Raw genomic sequence first — 21,650 nt, 5'->3', positions numbered from 1 at the left:
TACACATGTTTAAGGGATTTTTTCATGTGAGGCACAAAGTGAAATTTGGAACAAAGTGAATGGAAGTAATATAACTTGACTATAAGCGTACAATTTAGTGCAGTGTAAGAATTGTTTACCACTTAAAATGTTTGAGGTGTGTTTTTTATTGTGTCTCACTAGATCTTTTACTGAAAATTTTATTTCTGTAATCCTCCAGACAGTGAGTGTAGTGCTTAAGGGATTAACCAGTGTTAGTAGTGTTAAAATGTAAAATATGCACAAACATGTATGAATTAAGGAATGTTATAGTACCTTGCTTCTCTTTAATGACGTAGGAATTTACAGTCTAGCCAAAACCATAATTCATGAAATTTGGCTTGTTTTAGCCTTTCACATTTCATGATGCATGGTAGTATGTAGCCATTTGCCAGTCTGTTACTGGTAGTTCCTTTAAGGTTAACAGCAAAGCTTCGATACTTGAATAATGCTGTCTTTGAATACTATCAACACATCTACATCACCTGACCTCGTTTTGCTCTTAACCTTGACCCACTTTATAACTTTGACCTCTACAGAGGTTGACGCATATAGACGGTCCAAATTCTTGGTTAACCCATATTGAATCTATGCTTAAGACCAATACTACTCGATGAAAAGCTTTGATACTTCCATTCAATACATACAGAACACTCACATTACCTGGTCTCATTTTGACCTTGATATTTGCCCTATTTTTGATGAATGAGTACCGGTAAATACTGACAAGATTTCCAACAGGGGCATCTGCATAAATTCAACACATTATCTTGTTCAGTCAGCAATTTTTTGCCTTCTACAGAAAAAAATTTGGTGGCAAAATTGGTACTCAAAGTGCCATGCCTGATTTTCAATTTGTCTCGCTTGATTAAAATCTTTTGTTCTGCAAAATATAGTGATTATGTGCAAACATGTACAACGTGCAAACATGTACAGCGGCAAAACATCCAGACGAAAATCATGAAATGCGCAGGCATATTAATAGTTGAATAAAATCTTTGTGGCACAAAGAACCATGATATCTTCATTACTTTATGAAAGATTCGTAGTGCATACAAACTTTTTTATCCATAGCCAAAATAATATTTAGTCAATAGTACTGTTCCTCTTTACAAATGAAACTGTTTCAAATAAATGAGGTGGTAATCATTCAGATTGGTCAGTTTTATATTGTGGGCGATTGTATAGACCTGTTGATTGGACAGCGAATAAAACTGCTGCTTATAAAAGGTACTTCTTGAAATGAAAAGAAGTTATCATGGACAGAACACGTGATCTACTTCTTACTTTTTCAATTTAAGCGACAAGATAAGTTGATCACTAAACATGTGATCTGACATGTGTCTTGTGGGTGTTGTAAAACAAATCAATTGAGGGTATTGAATTGTTGTAGCAGTCCGGCTAGCGAATTGGTTGGTACAATCGCTTCTCACTAACTCAACCGGGTTTAATTCCTGATTCAGGCAGCATGTGAGTTTGGTTGGTGGTCACCATACCGGACAGTAGGGGTTTGCTCCGAGTTCTCTGGCATGTAACTTCCATCAGTGTTTTTGTTGATTGACTCAGGGACAAACTGAATCTCAGCCGGATGCAATCTGTCACTTTTTGTGCCAAAGATGCTGATATTCCAATCATCAAAACAATTATCTTATTAATGACAGCTGTTATAAGATCATACATTTCTTCCCTTCCCTGCTATTATTATTTAGTAAACACTGGCTCCTTTTTGCTAATATCTTTGCTTGGATTAGGTCAGTCAGTATTGTCATGCGCTTTGACAAGTTCACGCTAAATTTAAGGAATATATTATAGTTTATATTATCCTGGCTCTTGATGAAGTACCTTGTATAATATACCTGTACATTATGGTGTCAGGAAACTTTCCAATTCATTTAACTTCTTTATCTCTTTATAAATGGATTTCAAAATCTGACCACAATTTGATAATTATAATATGGGCTACCCCATTTGCTATTCAAATATTCTAATGCCTGCGATATTGTCATTTTATGAATTATCTCGAACTTGAAAACACCATTTTCGATTAATATGCTTTAAATGGTTTTTTATAAACTTAAAGCCATCAAACTGGTTTATTGATAAATTTATCAATGGATTTCAATTTCATTTGACATAGAAGTTGATTTATTCAATATTGATCAGTTAATTGATCATTGAAATTGGAATTCTAAGTTGGCTATCTACCATATATTAAATCCTAAAAGTTTTTTTAAAAGATTACGAAAACAACAACACATATTTGAGGCTGAGAGTATACCATACACAGCTTTCTGCTTTTATATGTGAGAATGCATTTGATTTATGTCAAACATTGGAAAGGTAAGCTGTTATGACATTCAAGATTTTTATGCTCCCCTAAAATTTTCGGCATATAGTTGCCAGTTTGTCCTTCCTTCCTTACTTCCTTACTTTCTTACTTCCATCACACTTTTGTTACAGTTTCTCATAGCACCTTCAATACTTTACCGTCTCTTTGATATTTGGCATGTAGGTACCTTGCATGGACCTCTACCTTTTGATGAGGTTTGAGGTCACTGGGGTCAAGGGAAGGTCACCAAGGCTAATAATAGATTTTTCCGTCACACTTTTGTTACAGTTTCTCAAACCGCCTTCAATACTTTACCGATCTCTTTCATATTTGGCATATAGGTACCTTGCATGGACCTCTACCTTTTGATGAGGTTTGAGGTCACTGGGGTCAAGGTCACAGAGGCTAATAATAGATTTTGTCACACTTTTGTTACAGTTTCTCATAGTACCTTCAATACTTTACTGATCTCTTTCATATTTAGCATGTAGGTACCTTGCATGGACCTCTACCTTTTGATGAGGTTTGAGGTCACTGGGGTCAAGGTCACTGAGGCTAATAATAGATTTTTCCGTCATGCTTTTGTTACAGTTTCTCAGAGCACCTTCAATACTTTACCGATCTCTTTCATCTTTGGCATGTAGGTACCTTGCATGGACCTCTACTTTTTGATGAGGTCACAGGGGTCAAGGACAAGGTCACCGAGGCAAATAATAGATTTTCTGTCATGCTTTTGTTACTTTACCGATCTCTTTCATATTTGGCATTTAGATACCGTCCATGGACCTCTACCTTTTGATGAGGTTTGAGGTCACTGGGCTCAAGGTCACCAAGGCTAATAATAGATTTTCCGTCACACTTTTCTTACAGTTTCTCATAGGGCCTTCAATACTTTACCAATATCTTACATATTTGCCATGTAGGTACCTTGCATGGATCTCTACCTTTTGATGAGGTGTGAGGTCACTGGGCTCAAGGTCACAGAGGCTATTAATATATTTTCTATCAAGCTATTGTAACAGTTTTTCATAGCACCTTCAATACTTTACTGATTTCTTTCATATTTTGCATGTAGGTACCTTGCATGGCCTCTACCTTTTGATGAGGTTTGAGGTCACTGGGGTCAAGGTCAAGGTCACCGAGGCTAATAAAAGATTTTTTTTTTAGGTGGCTATTAACACATAGATTGACAAAGAGCATCATCGGGAGCATCCATCTGTTTCACTGATATTCTTGTTTTATAAAAATGTTTGCCAACAAAACATGAACATCATGCAGTTATGTCTAAATTAATTAAAAAAATTCTTCACATAGCATTTTGTTCAACACTTATGGATAGTGACAATTGCTATCATTTTTGGAAACACCAGTTCTTCTTTTAACAAAAATACAAACATGTTAACATGAATACATACTTAAATTTACAATAATAAAAAGACAATATATGATACACGATAAATTGAAATAAAATACTTACACAAAGGAAGCACAAACATGCAGCATGCATATATTCATACATACATTTACAACTAAATTTGATAGTGTTATATCTATGAGCCGTGCTGTGTAAAAAGGGGATTTAATGCATTGTGCTTAAAGTGTCGCCCCATATTAGCCTGTGCCGCACATACTAATCCGCTATTCTCCGTTTAAAGAAAGCCTCTTCTTATCAATAATCAAGTTAAGGCGGAAAGTTTCACAGCTGATTAGCCTGTGTGAACAGCACAGGCTAATCTGGGACAACACTTTACGCACATGCATGAAACCCATTTTTCACAGAGCACGGCCCATATAAATGACTCCATACAGCAGCCCTTACTGTTCACACACAGACTTAAGGTCCCTGTGTAAGGTCCCTGTATCAGTTTGAATAGGCTCAGACCAGTCTACTTTTTCCTTGAGCTCGATTGTTCCTAACTTTATTTATGACATAACATAGTATGTTTGCATTTGAATGCTTATTTTAAATTGCTCTATTTACATTATTTTCAAGATTTAGTGGAAGATAATGCTTACAATGGGTGTTCTAAAATATTTGAGATTCTTTACATGTTTTTTTGTTCAGATATCATTCAGGTTTTAATGTTTATAAAGATTTAGGTTATCGACATGTTGTCAATTATTTTGTTACGGTAAAAGCCTTTAAAAATGGGGCTTAAATGTACTTGGAGGATTGTTTTAAATCTTTAATTCCACCAAAGACCTGAAAAACCTGCTCAGGGTTTAGATAAATATTTATTCTCAAGTGCAGACAAAGGGAGTGAAAATAAATGGATTCTTTGATTTGATAATTGGCAATTTAGATTCAAATTTCTCGAAACTTTTCGATATATTCTTGTCTTGGATGTATTCTTGTATTGGGCGTATTATGGTACTTAAAATGAAGTGTATACGTCATATACTTTTTTAGTATTGTAGTTGTTGTTTTTTGATAATTTTGTGTTTTTCAATAAATAAATGACACTTGTCTGTCTTTCCATACTTTCCATACAGCTTGACTGTCTTGTTTTATAAATAAGGGTATAATTTGACAATTTCTAAAATAGTATCCGTTATTCATTTAAGTATAATATTAAATGAAATGGAACATTTTGATGTGTATTTTATTTGATTTGGATTAACCTTATTGTCATCGAATTTGAAGAATTTTTAATATTGAATCTCTTAATGTTATTTTCATTACAATTCCACATTAATATTTTAACACGCTATTTTGTTGAAATAGAATTAGACCTCAAGCATTGACACAAATTCTTTATTATATAGATATTTCAAATATGCATCGAAAAAATGTTAGTTTTAATAAAACTTTATCACCGATAATTGCGTACTATTCAGCTAGTGGAAATGTTTTATTTGGCCATCCCTTAAATGTTTGTAAACAAATTCACAGGTAGGCAACAGTATTTTTTAAATTAAGACATCCCAATATCCCTGTCCTACCGCTTTATATTCATTTAAATAAGCAAAATAGCTTCATCAGTCTTATTATTTATATCATTTACTGAAGAATTTCCAAGTGAGATATACTATAAACCTTGATGAAGTGTGTGTGTTTCAGAAAATACGTTACAACAGGTTGGATACTCAAAATGAATTTATAAATAAGCAAAATTACTTCATTATATTCATTTTATCATTTATATCACTTTAACAAGAATTGCCAAGATTTGTCATAAACATCCATGTTGTGCCTGGCAGAAAAAATGTTGCAACAGGTTGCAAACTTCAGAAATTGTTGCATGGGGGTTTATTTATACAGCATGACAGTCGCATGGCTATTGCTTCTGTCAGGTGATTGATTCCATATGGTGCCATGTAAAAGATTATTGACATTTTAGTGCATGAAAGTGTGAAGAAATTCTGCCAATAGGTGATAACTGGGGATAAAAATTGTAATGGGAATGTAAAAATCAATAAATAGTCGTAATTTACTTGTGTGCTTTCTATTTTTATTGTAAATGTTGACCTCAGTGGAGTATGAAATACGGATATGACATGAACGTGTTAAGACAACATCTTAGGAATGAGACATTTTTAAAGAAGCGAAATGTGTATGGGACAGTGTTTGTTGATGAACATGTTTGACTGGACAAGTGGCAGTGAATGGTTTGAAAACTTGCTAAGTGTTTAATAGGCTTTCTTTACTTTACTTAAATTTGATGCTGTATTTGACATGTTTCATAATAACAAGAGCTGTATATTACTATGTGTTAAAAGCTTCAGAAGAAATTTGTGTGCACACTATTTTGGTAATGAAGTTTTTCAATCGCAAATACTGGTTTCAACAACAGAATATATCAATAATTGATTACTGGGTCAATACATTCAACCATTGGACCGTTTAATGGATTTATGGATGGATTAATGTTCAATATTGTATATAACCTAAATATTTCAAACCAATATGGAATGTTAAGCATGATTTAAAGTACGGGTATGTTTTTTTTGTATAAAGAAATTGTACAATTATTTTTTAATCAATTTGTGTTCAATTTTGCTTCAGTTATTTATTGTTATGAAAGCAATAACTGTATGCAAATTATTTTAGGAAATTAATTATTTTATGTTAAATATTCTTTAATATTGGTAAAATGAGATCATGCAAGACAAACAATAAAATGCTGATTTATTTATATGCTAATAAATTTTCTACAAGAGATCGGTATAAAAATATGACTTAAGAGCATTTTTTTTACTTCAATGATATGGAAGTATCTTTTAGTCAGAACTATGGCATTACAATTCTATGCAATATAAACACATTTAATTTATAATAAAGTTTTAGCTGGAGATTTGCACAATCATGATAACTTGTAACAGCCTTCTGCACATTTTTTGTTTGTTTGCACATGTAATTAATTTCATGGAAGTAATTAATGCTTTCATAATTATCAAGGCTTAAAACGTCAGTTTTGTCTGAATCAGTGCAAGGAATGATTCAGTGGGACAGGACTGTTATCTTTCGAGATTTTCCAACGAAACAAACATCCATTATCTAACAGACTGATAAGCGTTTTGTGGATTGATTTTTTGCGGAGCAGTGTCGGATATCATCATGTGACAAGAAGTCAATAACAAAAATGCATGTGGAGTGATGGATTGAATTGAATGGACAAAAGTTACAGAGGTTTGATTCAGGCTGATACTAATTTTCTAGAGTATTGATGGTAATGTTCAATGATCCTCTGTTTATAAGACAAGAAATTTCACTTTGATGTATGTTTCATAAAAGAAAACCATTCACTAAATATGGACTTAAATGTTTAAAAAAACACTTTTAGAGCATATGAACAATCCTTAAATTGTTTCAAAAGTTACATTTGATTATGATAAAGTCTTAAAAGTATATTTTCCTATTGATTAAATGAATTAATAAATCTCTGTCAGAGAATATTCAGTAAAATTACCATGTTTTGACAACATTTTGTAGAAGAGAACACATGCGTTTATTTAGAGTCAAGTATGAATGTTTCTATTCAATCATTATATAAAAATTCCAAAATGCAAAATATATAAAATTATTATGTGAAAGAAAATCAAAACTTTCAAATTAAGAAAATTGGAACTATAAAGTGGGGTAATGGTTTGTCATGTAGGAAAGGGTGTAACTCAGTCAACCTACTTTCATGTTCAATTAAAACCTAATTAGTTTTCTGATTGACTTCACTGAACTCTGGAGTATTTGTCAACCAATATAAATAAAAGTTGCCAGCCACAATAATGATAACTTTTATTGAGATTTTTCTGTTGAAAGATTCTTATAAAAAAGGAGAACTTAAATGCAACATTAAATACAAGAATAATATAACTGAAAACAGAACATACAAACATAAAACATATAAGGCAGAAAAGAGTTGAAAATATTTTCAATGTATTCAAATGTGACTCCAATTTAAATAACCTCTGTGCTACAATCATTGGTTCAGCTTTATAACTTGTAGGTAATTTGATCACTGCCTTTGCATGACATCATAAAAAAAATACTATTGAAAATAATTATAAATTTGCAAACACATCCAATTTATTTTCTTCTTCTAAATATACTTTTGCCTGTTAATTTGTCTGTATAAAGTGGTCTTTTCTGTTCTGAACATACCTGTATTTAGTAGTACAACATAAAATAATATCATACCAAAACGATGTGGATGTCTGATATCTGTTATTTGTAACAAAAGGTCCAGTTAAAAAATGGCACAAAGTGTTTACAAAAATTGTATATAATTGTATACAATTAAGCAAACAGTTGTAAACTCGTTGTTATTGTTTACGTGTGGTATTTAGTATTGTCTATTTATTGGCGTCGCACTGAAGTGTGGCGACTCGTATGTAATACGTTTTTTTTCGCTTATGGGAGGAGAAGTTATATTACGGATCAATGTATATATTCTTGTTGTCAGAATATCTTGCATAGTGGTGATTTTTTGTTTAAATTAGTGTAAATAAGTACTGCATTTGTGCCTTATATTACATTAACTACAACATTTATTGCCAATAATGCTAAGCTAATTCTTTTAATTAATAACTGATCACAGGGACTGGGCAATAATAAAAGATCACAGGGACTGGGCAAATACGCGAACCGGTGAAACTTTCTGGTTTTGTATAAAAACAAAACATAATCAAAATATATTTATTTTGTGGTTTTTGTAACAAAAGCGCAGACTTTTGCTGTTTGAGTTTTGTTTAACGCGTATTTTCTTCAATTTTACAAGACGACAGCAATTAGACGGTTTATTGCTTTATTGATAACCGTTACACAACAGTCACTCATTTATATCTTAGTTTGAAGGCGATTTGTCGAGCGGTTCGTAGTGTAGTGGTTACACGCTCGCTTCACATGTGAGAGGCCCAAGGTTCGAGCCCCAGTAGAATCAAATTATTATCCCCCGCCAGAGGCGGAGGGATATTGTTTCGGCGTTGTCCGTCCGTCCGGCTGTCCATCCGGCCGGCACTTTTGTGTGGGGAGCCATATCTTGGAAGTGCTTTGGTGGATTTCATTGAAACTTCATATGAGTATATATATGCATAAGAGGATGATGCACGCCAAATGGCATTGTACACCATCTGTTAAAAACAGAGTTATGGCCCTTTGTATCTTGAAAAAATGCTTTTTACTATAGGCACTTTTGTGTCCTGAGCCATATCTTGGACGTGCTTTGGCAGATTTCATTGAAACTTGGTATGAGTATATATATGCATAAGAGGATGATGCACGCCAAATGGGATTGTACACCATCTGTTAAAAACAGAGTTATGGCCCTTTGTATCTTGAAAAAATGCTTTTTACAATAGGCACTTTTGTGTCCGGAGCCATATCTTGGAAGTGCTTTGGCGGTGTTCATTGAAACTTGGTATGAGTATATATATGCATAAGAGGATGATGAACGCCAAATGGCATTGTATACCATCTGTTAAAAACAGAGTTATGGCCCTTTGTATCTTGAAAAATGCTTTTTACTATAGGCACTTTTGTGTCTGGAGCCATATCTTGGAAGTGCTTTGGCAGATTTCATTGAAACTTGGTACGAGTATATATCCCCCGCCAGAGGCGGAGGGATAATGTTTTGGCGTTGTCCGGCTGTCCGTCTGTCCGTCACTTTTGTGTCCGGAGCCATATCTTGGAAGTGCTTTTGCGGATTTCATTGAAACTTGGTATGAGTATATATATTGATAATAGGATGATGCACGCCAAATGGCATTGTACACCATCTGATAATAACAGAGTAATGGCCCTTTGTATCTTCAAAAAAATGCTTTTTTAGTGTCAAATATAACACTTTTGTGTCCAGAAGTATAAAGGCGGGGGATATCAATTCAACGAATTTGCTTGTTTTATTTGTGTTCTATGTTAACTTTTTGTTTTGATGTAGACATTTTAGTTTAAATAAATATGATGTTTTATTATCACCCGCCATAGGCGGAGGGATATTGTTTTGACGTTGTCCGTCCTTCCGTTCCTCAGTCCGTCCCTCTTTCCTTCCTTCCCTCCTTTGGCGGATTTCAATGAAACTTGGTATGAGTATATATATGGATAAGAGGATAATGCACCCCTATTGGCATTGTACACCATCTGTTAATAACAGAGTTATGTCCCTTTGTATCTTGGAAAAATGCTTTTTTTATCCGGAGCCATATCTTGGAAGTGCTTTGGCGGATTTCATTGAAACTTTGTATGAGTATATATATGGATGAGAGGATGATGCACACCAAATGGCATTGTACACAATTGGATAATAACGGAGTTATGGCCCTTTGTATCTTGAAAAAAACGCTTTATTGAGTGTCAAATATAACACTTTTGTGTCCAGAAGCATATTGGCGGGGAATATCAATTCAACGAATTTGCTTGTTGTAACCATTTTTAGTTTTTATTATGCCCATGAAATATATGTGTGAGAGGGTGGCGTGGGGGTTCGTAAACACATTAAAACTTTTACAGTGTTTTCATATCAATGAGTACTCAACCCCTATCGTAAATGAGCAACGTAAGAATAAGTTCAGAATCATCTCCCCTTGAAGTTGAGAAAAATATGAGATTACGCTTACAAGATGAAGCAGATTTTTTAAAACCTACACAGTTCTGTTCCATTAATGAAAACTGCACACGGATGCCAGTAAAAAAAAAAAGGAAACCAATGTTAATAAAATGAACTATGAAATATTTGGGGGTTACAACACAAAATCATATATTTGGAAGTTATAACACAACATCATAGATAATGGTTATTTGGGGGTTATAACACAAAATCATAGATAATGGTTATACCAGTATCTTTTTCTATTTTGTTTAAAATAATCGGCCAATATATGAATATTTACAGTAGAAAAAAAAGTTCCATGTAACTTCATTGAGTGCCTTTTACACTGAAATTCCCGACGCCCTTTGATGCTTTGCATCAAGAGTTATCTTGTTTGGTGTTTTTATATTGAATTTTGCAATGTCAGGGTGTCACATTATTTTGGTTTCTTCCACTGACTGCCTTTAAATTAAATTTAATGTTTAAGGTGCAATTAGCTTAATTCTAATGTAATGGTGGATCACATAGATTTATTTAATAGAGTTTACAAACTTGTAAGGTGCTGATGTTGCTTACAAAAGTACAAAAACATAACAAAATAAAACAAATACTTAATTTACCTTCATTAAATGTATGTCATATAGCATATAACATAATTGTTGCTGTTTCAAAACTTTAAATGTGGCCTTTACATAATAAATTTGCTGTGTTTTATCAGGAGTACTTTTTTCCATTTTTTCAAGGGAGGCTAATCAAAATGCCTTAATGCTGTAAGTGCATATGGTAATTACTGCCCTTGCATCAGTTACATTGATTAAATCTTTCTGAAACAACTATCCCGCAAATCAAATTTAATTAAATAGCCACCCTTTATACAGATTGCGCAATGTTGGGAAAACGCCTCTTTATTTAAACATAAATATTTCCAAGTCAGTCCATTGTATATTGATTTTATCTTCATTTTTCCTCATGGTAAACATTGGGGCGTCAATTAACAGATGTTGCCATGTATTGATAAATGAATGATAAACTCTCTAAACATTGGGAAACCTGTGTCTTACTCATATTAACCAGTTATCGATTCTGTCTGAGCTTTTATTGACGTAATCTAGGAAGAACAACTTAACAGCACATAATTGCTATTCAGTACTAATAACATCTTTATTTTGTTAGGTGTAATTGCCAATTCTGTCATATTTGAAAGAAATTTTTAGCCAACACCCAGAGATTTTCTACCATACGTGAATACTTTTTTAAATAAATAAAATGCCAAAAGACATGTCAAATTATAACAAAAAATTCTAAATAAAATATATCTGTATATCATGCCCAGAAAACACTTCTTGAGAATGCAATTTTTGTTATCACCATTTCCCCATATAAAGGCCATCGTATTTTTGGGGGAAACAATTTTCATTGCAAATTCTATAACCCTTAATGTATTGACAGTTGGTATAAATGGACACCTCTTATCAACAAATATTTGAGATTGTTCCCTAAAATGGTCTGAATAACCTTAGCAGTGGCTTATATTGAAGCCTGTTATCTATTTCACACATTTTTAACTGCCAATAACTGACGTTACACAAGACGTGCATCGTTAACTGTGATGAAATTGTTGAAAAAGTTGGACAGAATTAAATTATAAATGTATTAGATCTCAATATATATAATGTATATTATATTACCAATCTATTAATAAAAAAAACACATATGAAGACAAGTGAAGATATTTATTGACCCCTAATCTTAGTATATTTCCCTCAAGTATGTTTCTAATGTTTTGGCTCACCATTTTCCCTGCTTAATTATTAAATATTATCCAAAGTCGATGGTATCACATGTAACACAAACCAAAGCAGTAGCTAATTTAAGCCTTGTTCTTGCAGTTTAATGATTAGAGATAAATTAGTTTAAATGATAATTTAAACGTTTCTGACATTACTGATGGTTGTTATGCTGAAAAATGTAAATCCACCAACTATATTTATCAGAATTTCATCCTAACAAATGGGCCGTGCTCTGTGAAAAGGGGGTTAAATGCATGTGCGTAAAGTGTTATCCCAGATTAGCCTGTGCAGTCTGCAGAGGCTAATCTGGGATGACACTTTCTGCTTTTATGATATTTTCTATTTAAAGAAAGTCTCTTATCTTAGCAAAAACCTAGTTTAGGCGGAAAGTGTCATCCCTGATTAGCCAGTGCCTACTGCACAGGCTAATCTGGAATGACACTTTAAGCACATGCATTAAACCCCCTTTTCATAGAGCGCGGCCCAAATTTATGCGTAAAGTCTCTGGTGGCAAATCCTTCTCAGATAGGATTGAGTGACAAATTATTTGTTTCCAATAAGCCTTCCTTGCTAGCAACAATAACAACAATGGCAATGACTGGTGTTCGATCAATTTCAAGGAGCTACATTCCTGCCCGGAATCAATACGGTGCGATTGAAATAGTTGTGATTCATTTGCACCTGGAATTTTCTGTTAATATCACTTAGCCTCCAAGTTTGATTCTTTTGTTACTTCTTTTGTGCAGTTCTTTCCATATTTGGAAGTTATAATGTCCTTTGTGTGTACTTGAGTGTGTTGGTGTCTGAGCAGGACTCGAAGTCATGTGTAAGAAATATCATGGAACTTTGTGAAATTTTATGGGGAGTATTAGTGTTAAGGTTGTCAAAATGACACTGTATGACACAACTGACAAAGATGAAAATGACAGATTTGATATGTTACAATACTTCTTGGAGGTTACAGGTTCAGTCCATTGATGCTTGAAGTTAAGTACCGGTATAAAATATGATTCAAGTGTAAGTGTGATTTATAATTGGCTGTAAAACATAGAAAAATAATATATAACATTGACTAAGCATCAATCATCATAGAACAACTAACAGGTTGACACAAAAATAATATTAAAGACTATGACTTGTATTATTTTACCAAATATCCATAATTATTGGGTTATAATGAGGTAACTGTGAGTTTTGATTTAGATATAATTAATATTAAGATATTATTTGAATGAAGGAAAGAGACAGTATGAAACAAATGGGTCATATTGTTTTACCTTTCTGAAAATCATTGCGTGCGAGTATTTAAAATTATATGCTGCTCTGTCAGTTATCTAGTAATAGGCATCAGCATGCAAAAATGGGTATTATGCCATATGCGGCCAGCATAGCTCTATTTTAGCCTGCGCATCCGGTTAGTCTGTTCAGGAGCTGCCCTGTCCAATTATGAGGCCAAGAGAACTTGGGTGACTTAATAGTGGACACCGTAGCTTTGTACTAGACTGTGCATTTTGCATAAGACACCTGATGACGATATTAAAATAACAGTACAATTAACATTAAATTGTATGACAAAAGCAATGTAAGAAAATGTTTCTCAACTTTTGATGTGATGTTTTGAGATATTAGGCTATGCCATGGCAATCATAATATTTCATATGTAGGAAATTGGCCGATTACATGATGTTTTACCGACAGGTTATTAAAAAAAACACATTTCCGTTACTTACTGTAGGTTAAGGCATAAATCGTAAAACAACTGTTAATGGCTATCTTTTAAGGAAGTTTATTAATACTTTAGGATTATTTGACATTTTCCTTGAGGAAAATGAAAGTTGATATCATAGTTTTTAAGGCTTATACTGAAGGTTTAAAGACACGGCATGTATTTGCAATACAGGTTTCCTTTTGAAATCAATAGGCACTGAAACACAAAGCATTTCTTTAGTTTAATATATTTGGAAACATGAGACGAAACTCCGGGTTAATCCAGACTAAATCCTAATTGGCCAAAACAAATGCCTGTGTATTGGGAAACCGAAACTTATGTTGGACTAGACAATTTTTAGAACAACGCTAATTTCTAGGTACAAACAATATTTAACTGCTATTATTAGGCATATGTTTCGCATGAATATATTGGTATATTGACGAACAAGTGATCACCTGATTTGAATTACAATTGGATATGCTCATTTTTGTTTGTACCTAATGTAAATTTGCGGAAAAAAACACTGTTTACAGAGTTTTGAATGACAACTACTCAGCTTAATAAATTATAGTTTTTCCATCAAAACCAAGTTGTAATTTTTGATTTACCAAATCACATAGAAAACAATTTATTTTCCAGCAATCCATTAAATATTCATGTTTTTGTTATCCATTAAAACATAAAACATTGACATGTGATACCTTAAAAGCCTTAATATAAGTGCCGGAATTTCAAAGGAGAAAAAAGTAATAATCTTATTCATGGTATATGGTATTTATTCTGCGTTTTTAAAGCACTTCTAAATAAGTGTATGTGTCTGACCATAAAGATTTACAAAAATAAATAATTGTTCCAAATATGTCTGAAAACATAGCATTACAGTTCTGGAATATTGTTTATAAACTCCTATCAATAGAGAATCTCCATGGCTACATTTACTTTCCATAACTATTTCTATTAATTGCTTTAGGAATTAATTTATGACATATTTCCCTGTACTGGAGCTGTTAACCCTTTGCATGCTGGGAAATTTGTCGTCTGCTTAAATGTCGTCTGCTGAATTTCTAAAATTAGCATTTTCTTCGATTTTTTCAAAGAATACTATCAGAATAGCAAACAGTTTGGATCCTGATGAGACGCCACGTTCTGTGGCGTCTCATCTGGATCCAAACTGTTTGCAAAGGCCTTTAAAATTTGGTTCCCGCTCTGAAAGGGTAAAAGAACTCCCTCATTGTCAATTAAATGGCATGCATGGTCAAGCTACTACAAAGCAAGTTTCAATACTTAAATCATGGGTAATAAAATGCCAGTAAATACGTGAACTGCTATGTTTACAAAATTGAATTATAGTTGTAATAGTGCTGTAAGCAAGTTATTATATATTTTTGAAAACTTAGTTAACTATTCATTTCCTTTATGAAAGAAAATGTCAGAAAATGTAGATTAAGTAATGAATTGTTTTCGGTCCCTGGCATTTACACGATGCCAAGTGGCATATCAAGTTTTTTAGGCTTCATTTCCAACCCTTAGATACTGATGAGCGAAAACACTTCATAAAACCATAGCAGACTGCATGTTACTCGCAGGCTGTTCTGGTTTTATGATGTTTGAACATACCCATTTTCACTTTTCTTCCTAAGTCGGAAAGGGTTAATGAATACAAAAAATGCCCCATTTTCCTTACATCAATAATTCTTCATACACAGCTTTGATACATGCAAAGATGATGCCTTTAAACACAATCAACACAACCTCCTCACTTGACCTCATTTTTTCCTTGACATTGACCTACATTTGGACTAATACTAATTCAGAAGGTTCAAATTCTAGCTTACCCAAAATACAGTGTATCGTCTAACCTCATAACCTTTAGCTACAAAGCTTTGATACTTGCAAATATGTTATCAATAATCATTCTTAACAAAGCAACTTCACCTGACCTCATTTTCATGATTTTGACCTGGACATTCACCTACTTTTTGACCTAGACTTACAAAAGGGTCAATTTATCAATACTCACCGTAGGCTTCTTTCTACCTGGGGCATTATTGCACACAGCATCTTGTTCTAAATCAAGTCAGTGTCTGGAGAAATTATTATTTACTAAAATCATAAAAAAATCAATGAACATTTCCAGTAGCTTTTATTATGCAAGCTAGATAGATAGGATCCTGCTTTACATAGAGGAAAAACATTTACGAATAGTTATTGTTTTGAAGCGAAGTGCAAATGACTATGTGCAGCCAGCAGAAAACCACTGAAAAGCCTGCAAGAAACTCTCAGGCTGTTCAGGTTCAACCCTTTGCATGCTGGGTAATTTGTCTTCTGCTAAAATGTCGTCTGCTGAATTTCTAAAATTAGCATTTTCTTCGATTTTTTTTCAAAGAATACTATCAGAATAGCAAACAGTTTGGATCCTGATGAGACGCCACGTTTTGTGGCGTCTCATCAGGATCCAAACTGTTTGCAAAGGCCTTCAAAATTCGGTTCCCGCACTGAAAGGGTTAAAAATGAAAATATTAAGAAAATCTTTAATTTAATCTGGTTATCTGATATTCAAAGGGACGTGAAATGTGTATCTTAGCCTTAAAGGGTAAACATTGGATTTCAGACTATTGTATTGGTATACCTCGTCTTAGATTGCATCTCAAAATCTTGAAGGTATACAGTTCTAATGCATTTAATATAACCTGGTCATGCGACAATGGGCCTTAGGCCATATCTCAAATGTCTCTGTATCAGCATCCAGGGATGAGGAGTTGTAATGTCCACAAACGAGACCATAACAATTTGAATGACTTTATATCAAACAGAGTGGCTTGTGACCAGACTGCGCAGATGCACAGGCTGGTATTGAGTTAAATTGGCTGCATATGACATAATACCCGTTTTCGCATCGCATGTCTCATTTTTGATACACAACTAAGCTTGAGAGTAGTTAATAACAAGACATTAATGTTAAAATGAATCTGAGCCAATAAAGAAAAACATCATTTGCTTAATCTAAAACGAAAACAAGTAGTTAATGACAAGACCTTGATGTAAAATTGATACTGAGCCAATAAAGTAACACATCATTTGCTGAATCTAAAAAAAATAATAATAAATCTTAAAGTTTCTCACATCAATTTTATATTCTTTCCTAGTAAGTTTTCATACATTGATCAGCAAAATAGACATTTATACAATTATGTAGGTTAATACAGACAATTAAAACAAACACAACAATACAAATAATCATGAAAGATATTTTTTTATTGTTATGTTTCAAATAGGTTTATCTTCTGTGTTGTTTGCACTGTATGTTAGGTAAGGACAAATATTGGAAAGATTGTGAATGGCTGACAATCAATGATCTTGGCCATTGTTCTGCTGAAATCTTTTGTCCATTCATTTCAAGCCAGACATGCCTGTCATTGTAGTACCAGACATGTACAGACATATAAAGTTATATTGATCAATGTGAACTATTTCCAACTTGAGTATTTAAATACCAATATTTGCGGTTTGTTGACCAAACAGATCGATCTGGACTTGCTTTGATAGCAGTGTGTTTCTCAGTTGTTGACAAACAAATAAAAATAGACAACTATGAGTCAAAAGGCAATTAAAAAGAAACAAGTGAAAGAGGTTAAACATGCGGTGTCCATTGCTGTTAAATCCATCAAAGAAAAGGAGGAAAGCAACACAAAGCAACCTCCTAAGTCTCTTCCTGAGAAGAGTTTCCCCCTGAACAAGTTCATCGCCTTGCCACTGAACGGTTTGAGACCCAAATCCAGTCATAACACTAATGAAATATCAAAACCACCGAGAAAAAACTTGCCAGTGAAAGCCATAGCTATCCCCCCAGGGACTTCCTCCAATGACAGGAGAGCTCAAGTTTATATTGTTGACAAGCCTGAAGGGTCTATACATGACCTGTCTAGTGAGCCGTTCACCATAATTACAACCATAAACAATACCGACTTTGAGTCTGTCAATCATCAGACATTGTCCACAGGTAAAGGTGTTGAGGGTAGTAGTGTTTATGGTGGTGTTGGGATAACTGATCGCCTTACAAACCAAGAAAATAGCAAGGCGTCTAGCGAGCCATTTGCGACCAGCACACCTCGGGTTTCTAGGAGAGGATTGTTTAGTGCCCAGAATTCACCCCTGCGAGACAAAAGGGGTAGTAGTGGAAGTGTCAACTCTACAGACTCTTATCAAAGTGTGGCTAGCGCTGATAACACTCGGAAAAGACGTTATAAGAAACGGAGCCAATCGGCACCAGTTGATCAGAACCGCAGAAAATTGCAAGACACTGATTACGTGTTAAGGAAGTGGTCTGATAATGAGTCAATTCCTGGCTTGGTTTATGATACAAATACCAAGATAGTCCAAGATGGAATAGTTATTCATCGAGAGAACTGGACCTCAGCCAAAACTGGATTGCAGTCCACTGGAGCAGTACAAACTATTTATCGGAGTAACAGTGCAAATAGACTGTCCCAAAGTGGTGACGAAGTTAAACCTCCACCACAGCTGAATGGCAGTGTTTATTCAGAGGTGGAATTTACCAATCTAATAAGTCATGTACAGTCTTCTGAGGGGACTGATAGCCAAATTGTAAAATCCTGTGATAATTCATTTCAGCATGGTAGTCTGTCGAGCAATGACCCCACCTTGGATAATTACATTTTAACAGGTATTGAAGGTAGAAATAATCCCAGCCATGCATGGGATAGTAAAACCGAAATTGTAAACACAAAGGGGACTCTGTCACATAATGGATTTACACTAGTTCGAAGTAAGAGTGATTGTAACATGAATAAGGCAAACATGGAGTTTAATCGAGATAGAAATATGTCATCGTACAATTCTAACACTTATGTCATGAATGGCACGCCACAGAGTGGAATAGTGATTCGAAAACCTGGGGGAGATAACATTATGATAGATGATATGCATGGAAGGCCACTCCATTCAGATTATTACGGGCAAGAGTTTTATACGATTGGCAGAAAACAAGGAACATTAATGCAGTCGAGACAAAAATTTTCAAGTATGCCGACCTTACTTACAGAATCGAAAGGTGATAAGAAATTGTTGAAATTGTTGAAAAAACAAGAAAAAGAGGAAAAGAAAAGACGTGAAAAGGAGGAAAAGAAAAGAGCTAAGGAAGAGAAAAAGAGGTTAAAGTTGGAGAAAAAATTGAAGATTAAAACTCTACCAAGAAATTTCGAGAGGTCCAGTCATGCATTCACAAATGGGCACGTGCTTAGTCAGGGAATGGAAAACATGTACCGGCGGCCGAAACTGTCAATGACAGCGGTGAATATTGACATAGACGGGGATGATAATGTCAGTGTTGCTTCACGGACCCCTGCCCCTAAAATGGCCCCTCCCCCTCTCCCAGGGCCGAGTCAGAAGACAATGGCGCTATACGCGAGCGCGCCGGATCTGTTACGAATTGAACAGGTTTACGGGGCCACTCTTAGAGGAACCCAGAAGGAGCAATATACAAGACCGTCTTTAAATTTAAGGTAGGTATTTTATGTTTAAAATATATCAATTTTGATGTGACTGTTGATATTATGAGTGTGATGTTCTTGGTGGGTAAGATATTGTGTTCATTTAAAACTTTCATTTATTTTTGTTTTTGTATTGAAAGGCTGCTTGTGCTTGAGGATTAATTGTCATCTTAATTTTACTCAATTTAAAGTTATTAAATTTAACTTAATTTAGTAACAATAAAGTGTTTTTTAAATGAAGTGTTTGCAAGAGGTTTTGTTTTTTTATCACAGGAATGTGCCAAATTTATGTTCTTATGGCGAAACAATCACTAAAGTTTGTTGTTTATCTTTATGATAAGGAGTGTTTTATCTTTCATACAACCATACCATTGGTTTTGAAAGATTTTTTTAATGCAATTAATAGGTGTGTGTGTTAAACATCATTCAGTGTGCATGAATGACCTCATTTGGGTGTATTTACATTGGACCATTCCTTCACTAGGAATTTTACATCCACTATGATAAATTATTGTCTGGTTCAATGTGAATTGAAATTCTTGTTTAAATTGAACATTCTTAAGGATACATCGAGCATGAAAATGATTATGAAGTGTTCAGTGACCGCAATTCTTCACATCTTTGCTATGGGGTCACATTTGTACATATTTTAACTGTTAAATTTTATAAACAAATAACCCAAGATCTATAAAGAATTTTCAAATATCATTAATGAAAAATTATTGAATTACCTTATGTATTACATGTATTATAAATAATTCGTTTATTGCTTTATGTGATGAAAGATATTATTAAAATAGCAATTTAGGTTGGTTAAAACTGGTTAAAACGATTATAAAGATTTCAGGTGCTATGAGGCTCATTGTGAAATAATAAGAACAATAATGAACTTATTGTACATGTAATCATTTAAACAGCCAATCATTACATGATGTACTTTCAAATTACATAAAATATTGATTTGGAATGATCTTCTTTAAAGAGCTATGTTTGTGTTGATATCAAATATTTTGAAACACTCAATTGTTGTATATAATCCTGGCTTACCCTGTTTTTTAATTCTCATTTGTAGCACAAATAGATCATAAAAATGTGCACACAAAGTTTTAATACATCTGTGCCTGAATTTTGGGTATTTAAATGTTTCTTTTCTTCTTAAAATTCTGTAAATAATACGGCCAATTATGCAATTTCAAGTGCCTGAATTTTGGGTATTTAAATGTTTCTTTTCTTCTTAAAATCCTGTAAATAATAGGGCCAAATATGCAATTTCTAGTGCCTGAATTTTGGGTATTTAAATGTTTCTTTTCTTCCTAAAACTCTGTAAATAATACGGCCAATTATGCAATTTCGTGTGCCTGAATTTTGGGTATTTAAATGTTTCTTTTCTTCCTAAAACTCTGTAAATAATACGGCCAATTATGCAATTTCGTGTGCCTGAATTTTGGGTATTTAAATGTTTCTTTTCTTCTTAAAATTCTGTAAATAATACGGCCAAATATGCAATTTCGTGTAACATAATATGTTGCTTGTCCATGTATTATGTTCTTAAATGCATACTAATCTGTTTTATATACTGGAAACTGAATGGCATCTTCCCATGCAAATTGTCAACAATTTTTATTAATATTTAGGATTTTATAAAAAAAAATAGTTATTGAAAGAAATAATATCATCTAGTTATTACAAAATGGCAATGACAATTTTGTCACCTTATATTATAAGCTTTTTGGTATATTTTTGTCCCACAATGTTATTAGATGAAAGAATTTATCTGTTATGAATTATGAAGGTTTTGGTATGTTTTGTCTCACGATTATATCAGTCCGCATGTAATATGATACCCATACTCTAACTCTGTTTTGTTAAGGACTATTCAAAACATGATCTTATCTTATAGGCTTGTTAAATTCATATTGCAAATTTATGAAAAGGTTCTTAAGTGTGTTTACACAAATTTCAGCCCATATTGATTAAGACTCCAAAAATATTTAAATGCCCTGGGCACAGGAATTTGACAGTTTATTGAAGTTTAGAACATATTGACAAATTTTATAATGAGTAATTGAGAATGGACATTTAAATTCATTTAAATTCATTTAAATTACTTTTATATCTATGAAAAAATCATAATACCGGTAGATGGAAGATTGTACTATTTCTCCAATTCTTAAATAATATAAGGGTATACTAAAAAATATATACCTCACATTATACATGTAAATGTGTAGGTTTTCCAAAAAAGACATCATTCTGTAAAGTTTATGTTTT

At 33.5% G+C, this 21,650-nt stretch overlaps 1 protein-coding gene across 7 annotated transcripts in view; it reads left to right on the top strand.

Annotated features, from left to right (window-relative positions):
• LOC127850078 (SH3 and multiple ankyrin repeat domains protein 3-like) overlaps positions 1 to 21,650 on the top strand; it is a 115,766-nt gene that overhangs the window by 64,184 nt on the left and 29,932 nt on the right. The window contains exon 1 of one of the 7 annotated variants that reach the window (XM_052382831.1): positions 17,331 to 19,391. The exons of the other annotated variants lie outside the window; for them this stretch is intronic. Within the exon in view, the coding sequence (XP_052238791.1) occupies positions 17,461 to 19,391 (1,931 nt within the window). The 5' untranslated portion in view covers positions 17,331 to 17,460. Of the gene's footprint in view, positions 1 to 17,330; positions 19,392 to 21,650 lie in introns of those variants that run through there. 7 annotated transcript variants of the gene reach the window in all.

This window comes from Dreissena polymorpha, chromosome 11 (assembly GCF_020536995.1).
Source record: "Dreissena polymorpha isolate Duluth1 chromosome 11, UMN_Dpol_1.0, whole genome shotgun sequence".
NCBI classification, from domain to species: Eukaryota; Metazoa; Mollusca; class Bivalvia; order Myida; family Dreissenidae; genus Dreissena; species Dreissena polymorpha.
Note: the sequence above shows the minus strand (reverse complement) of the source record. Positions and strands in the feature narration are given on the sequence as shown.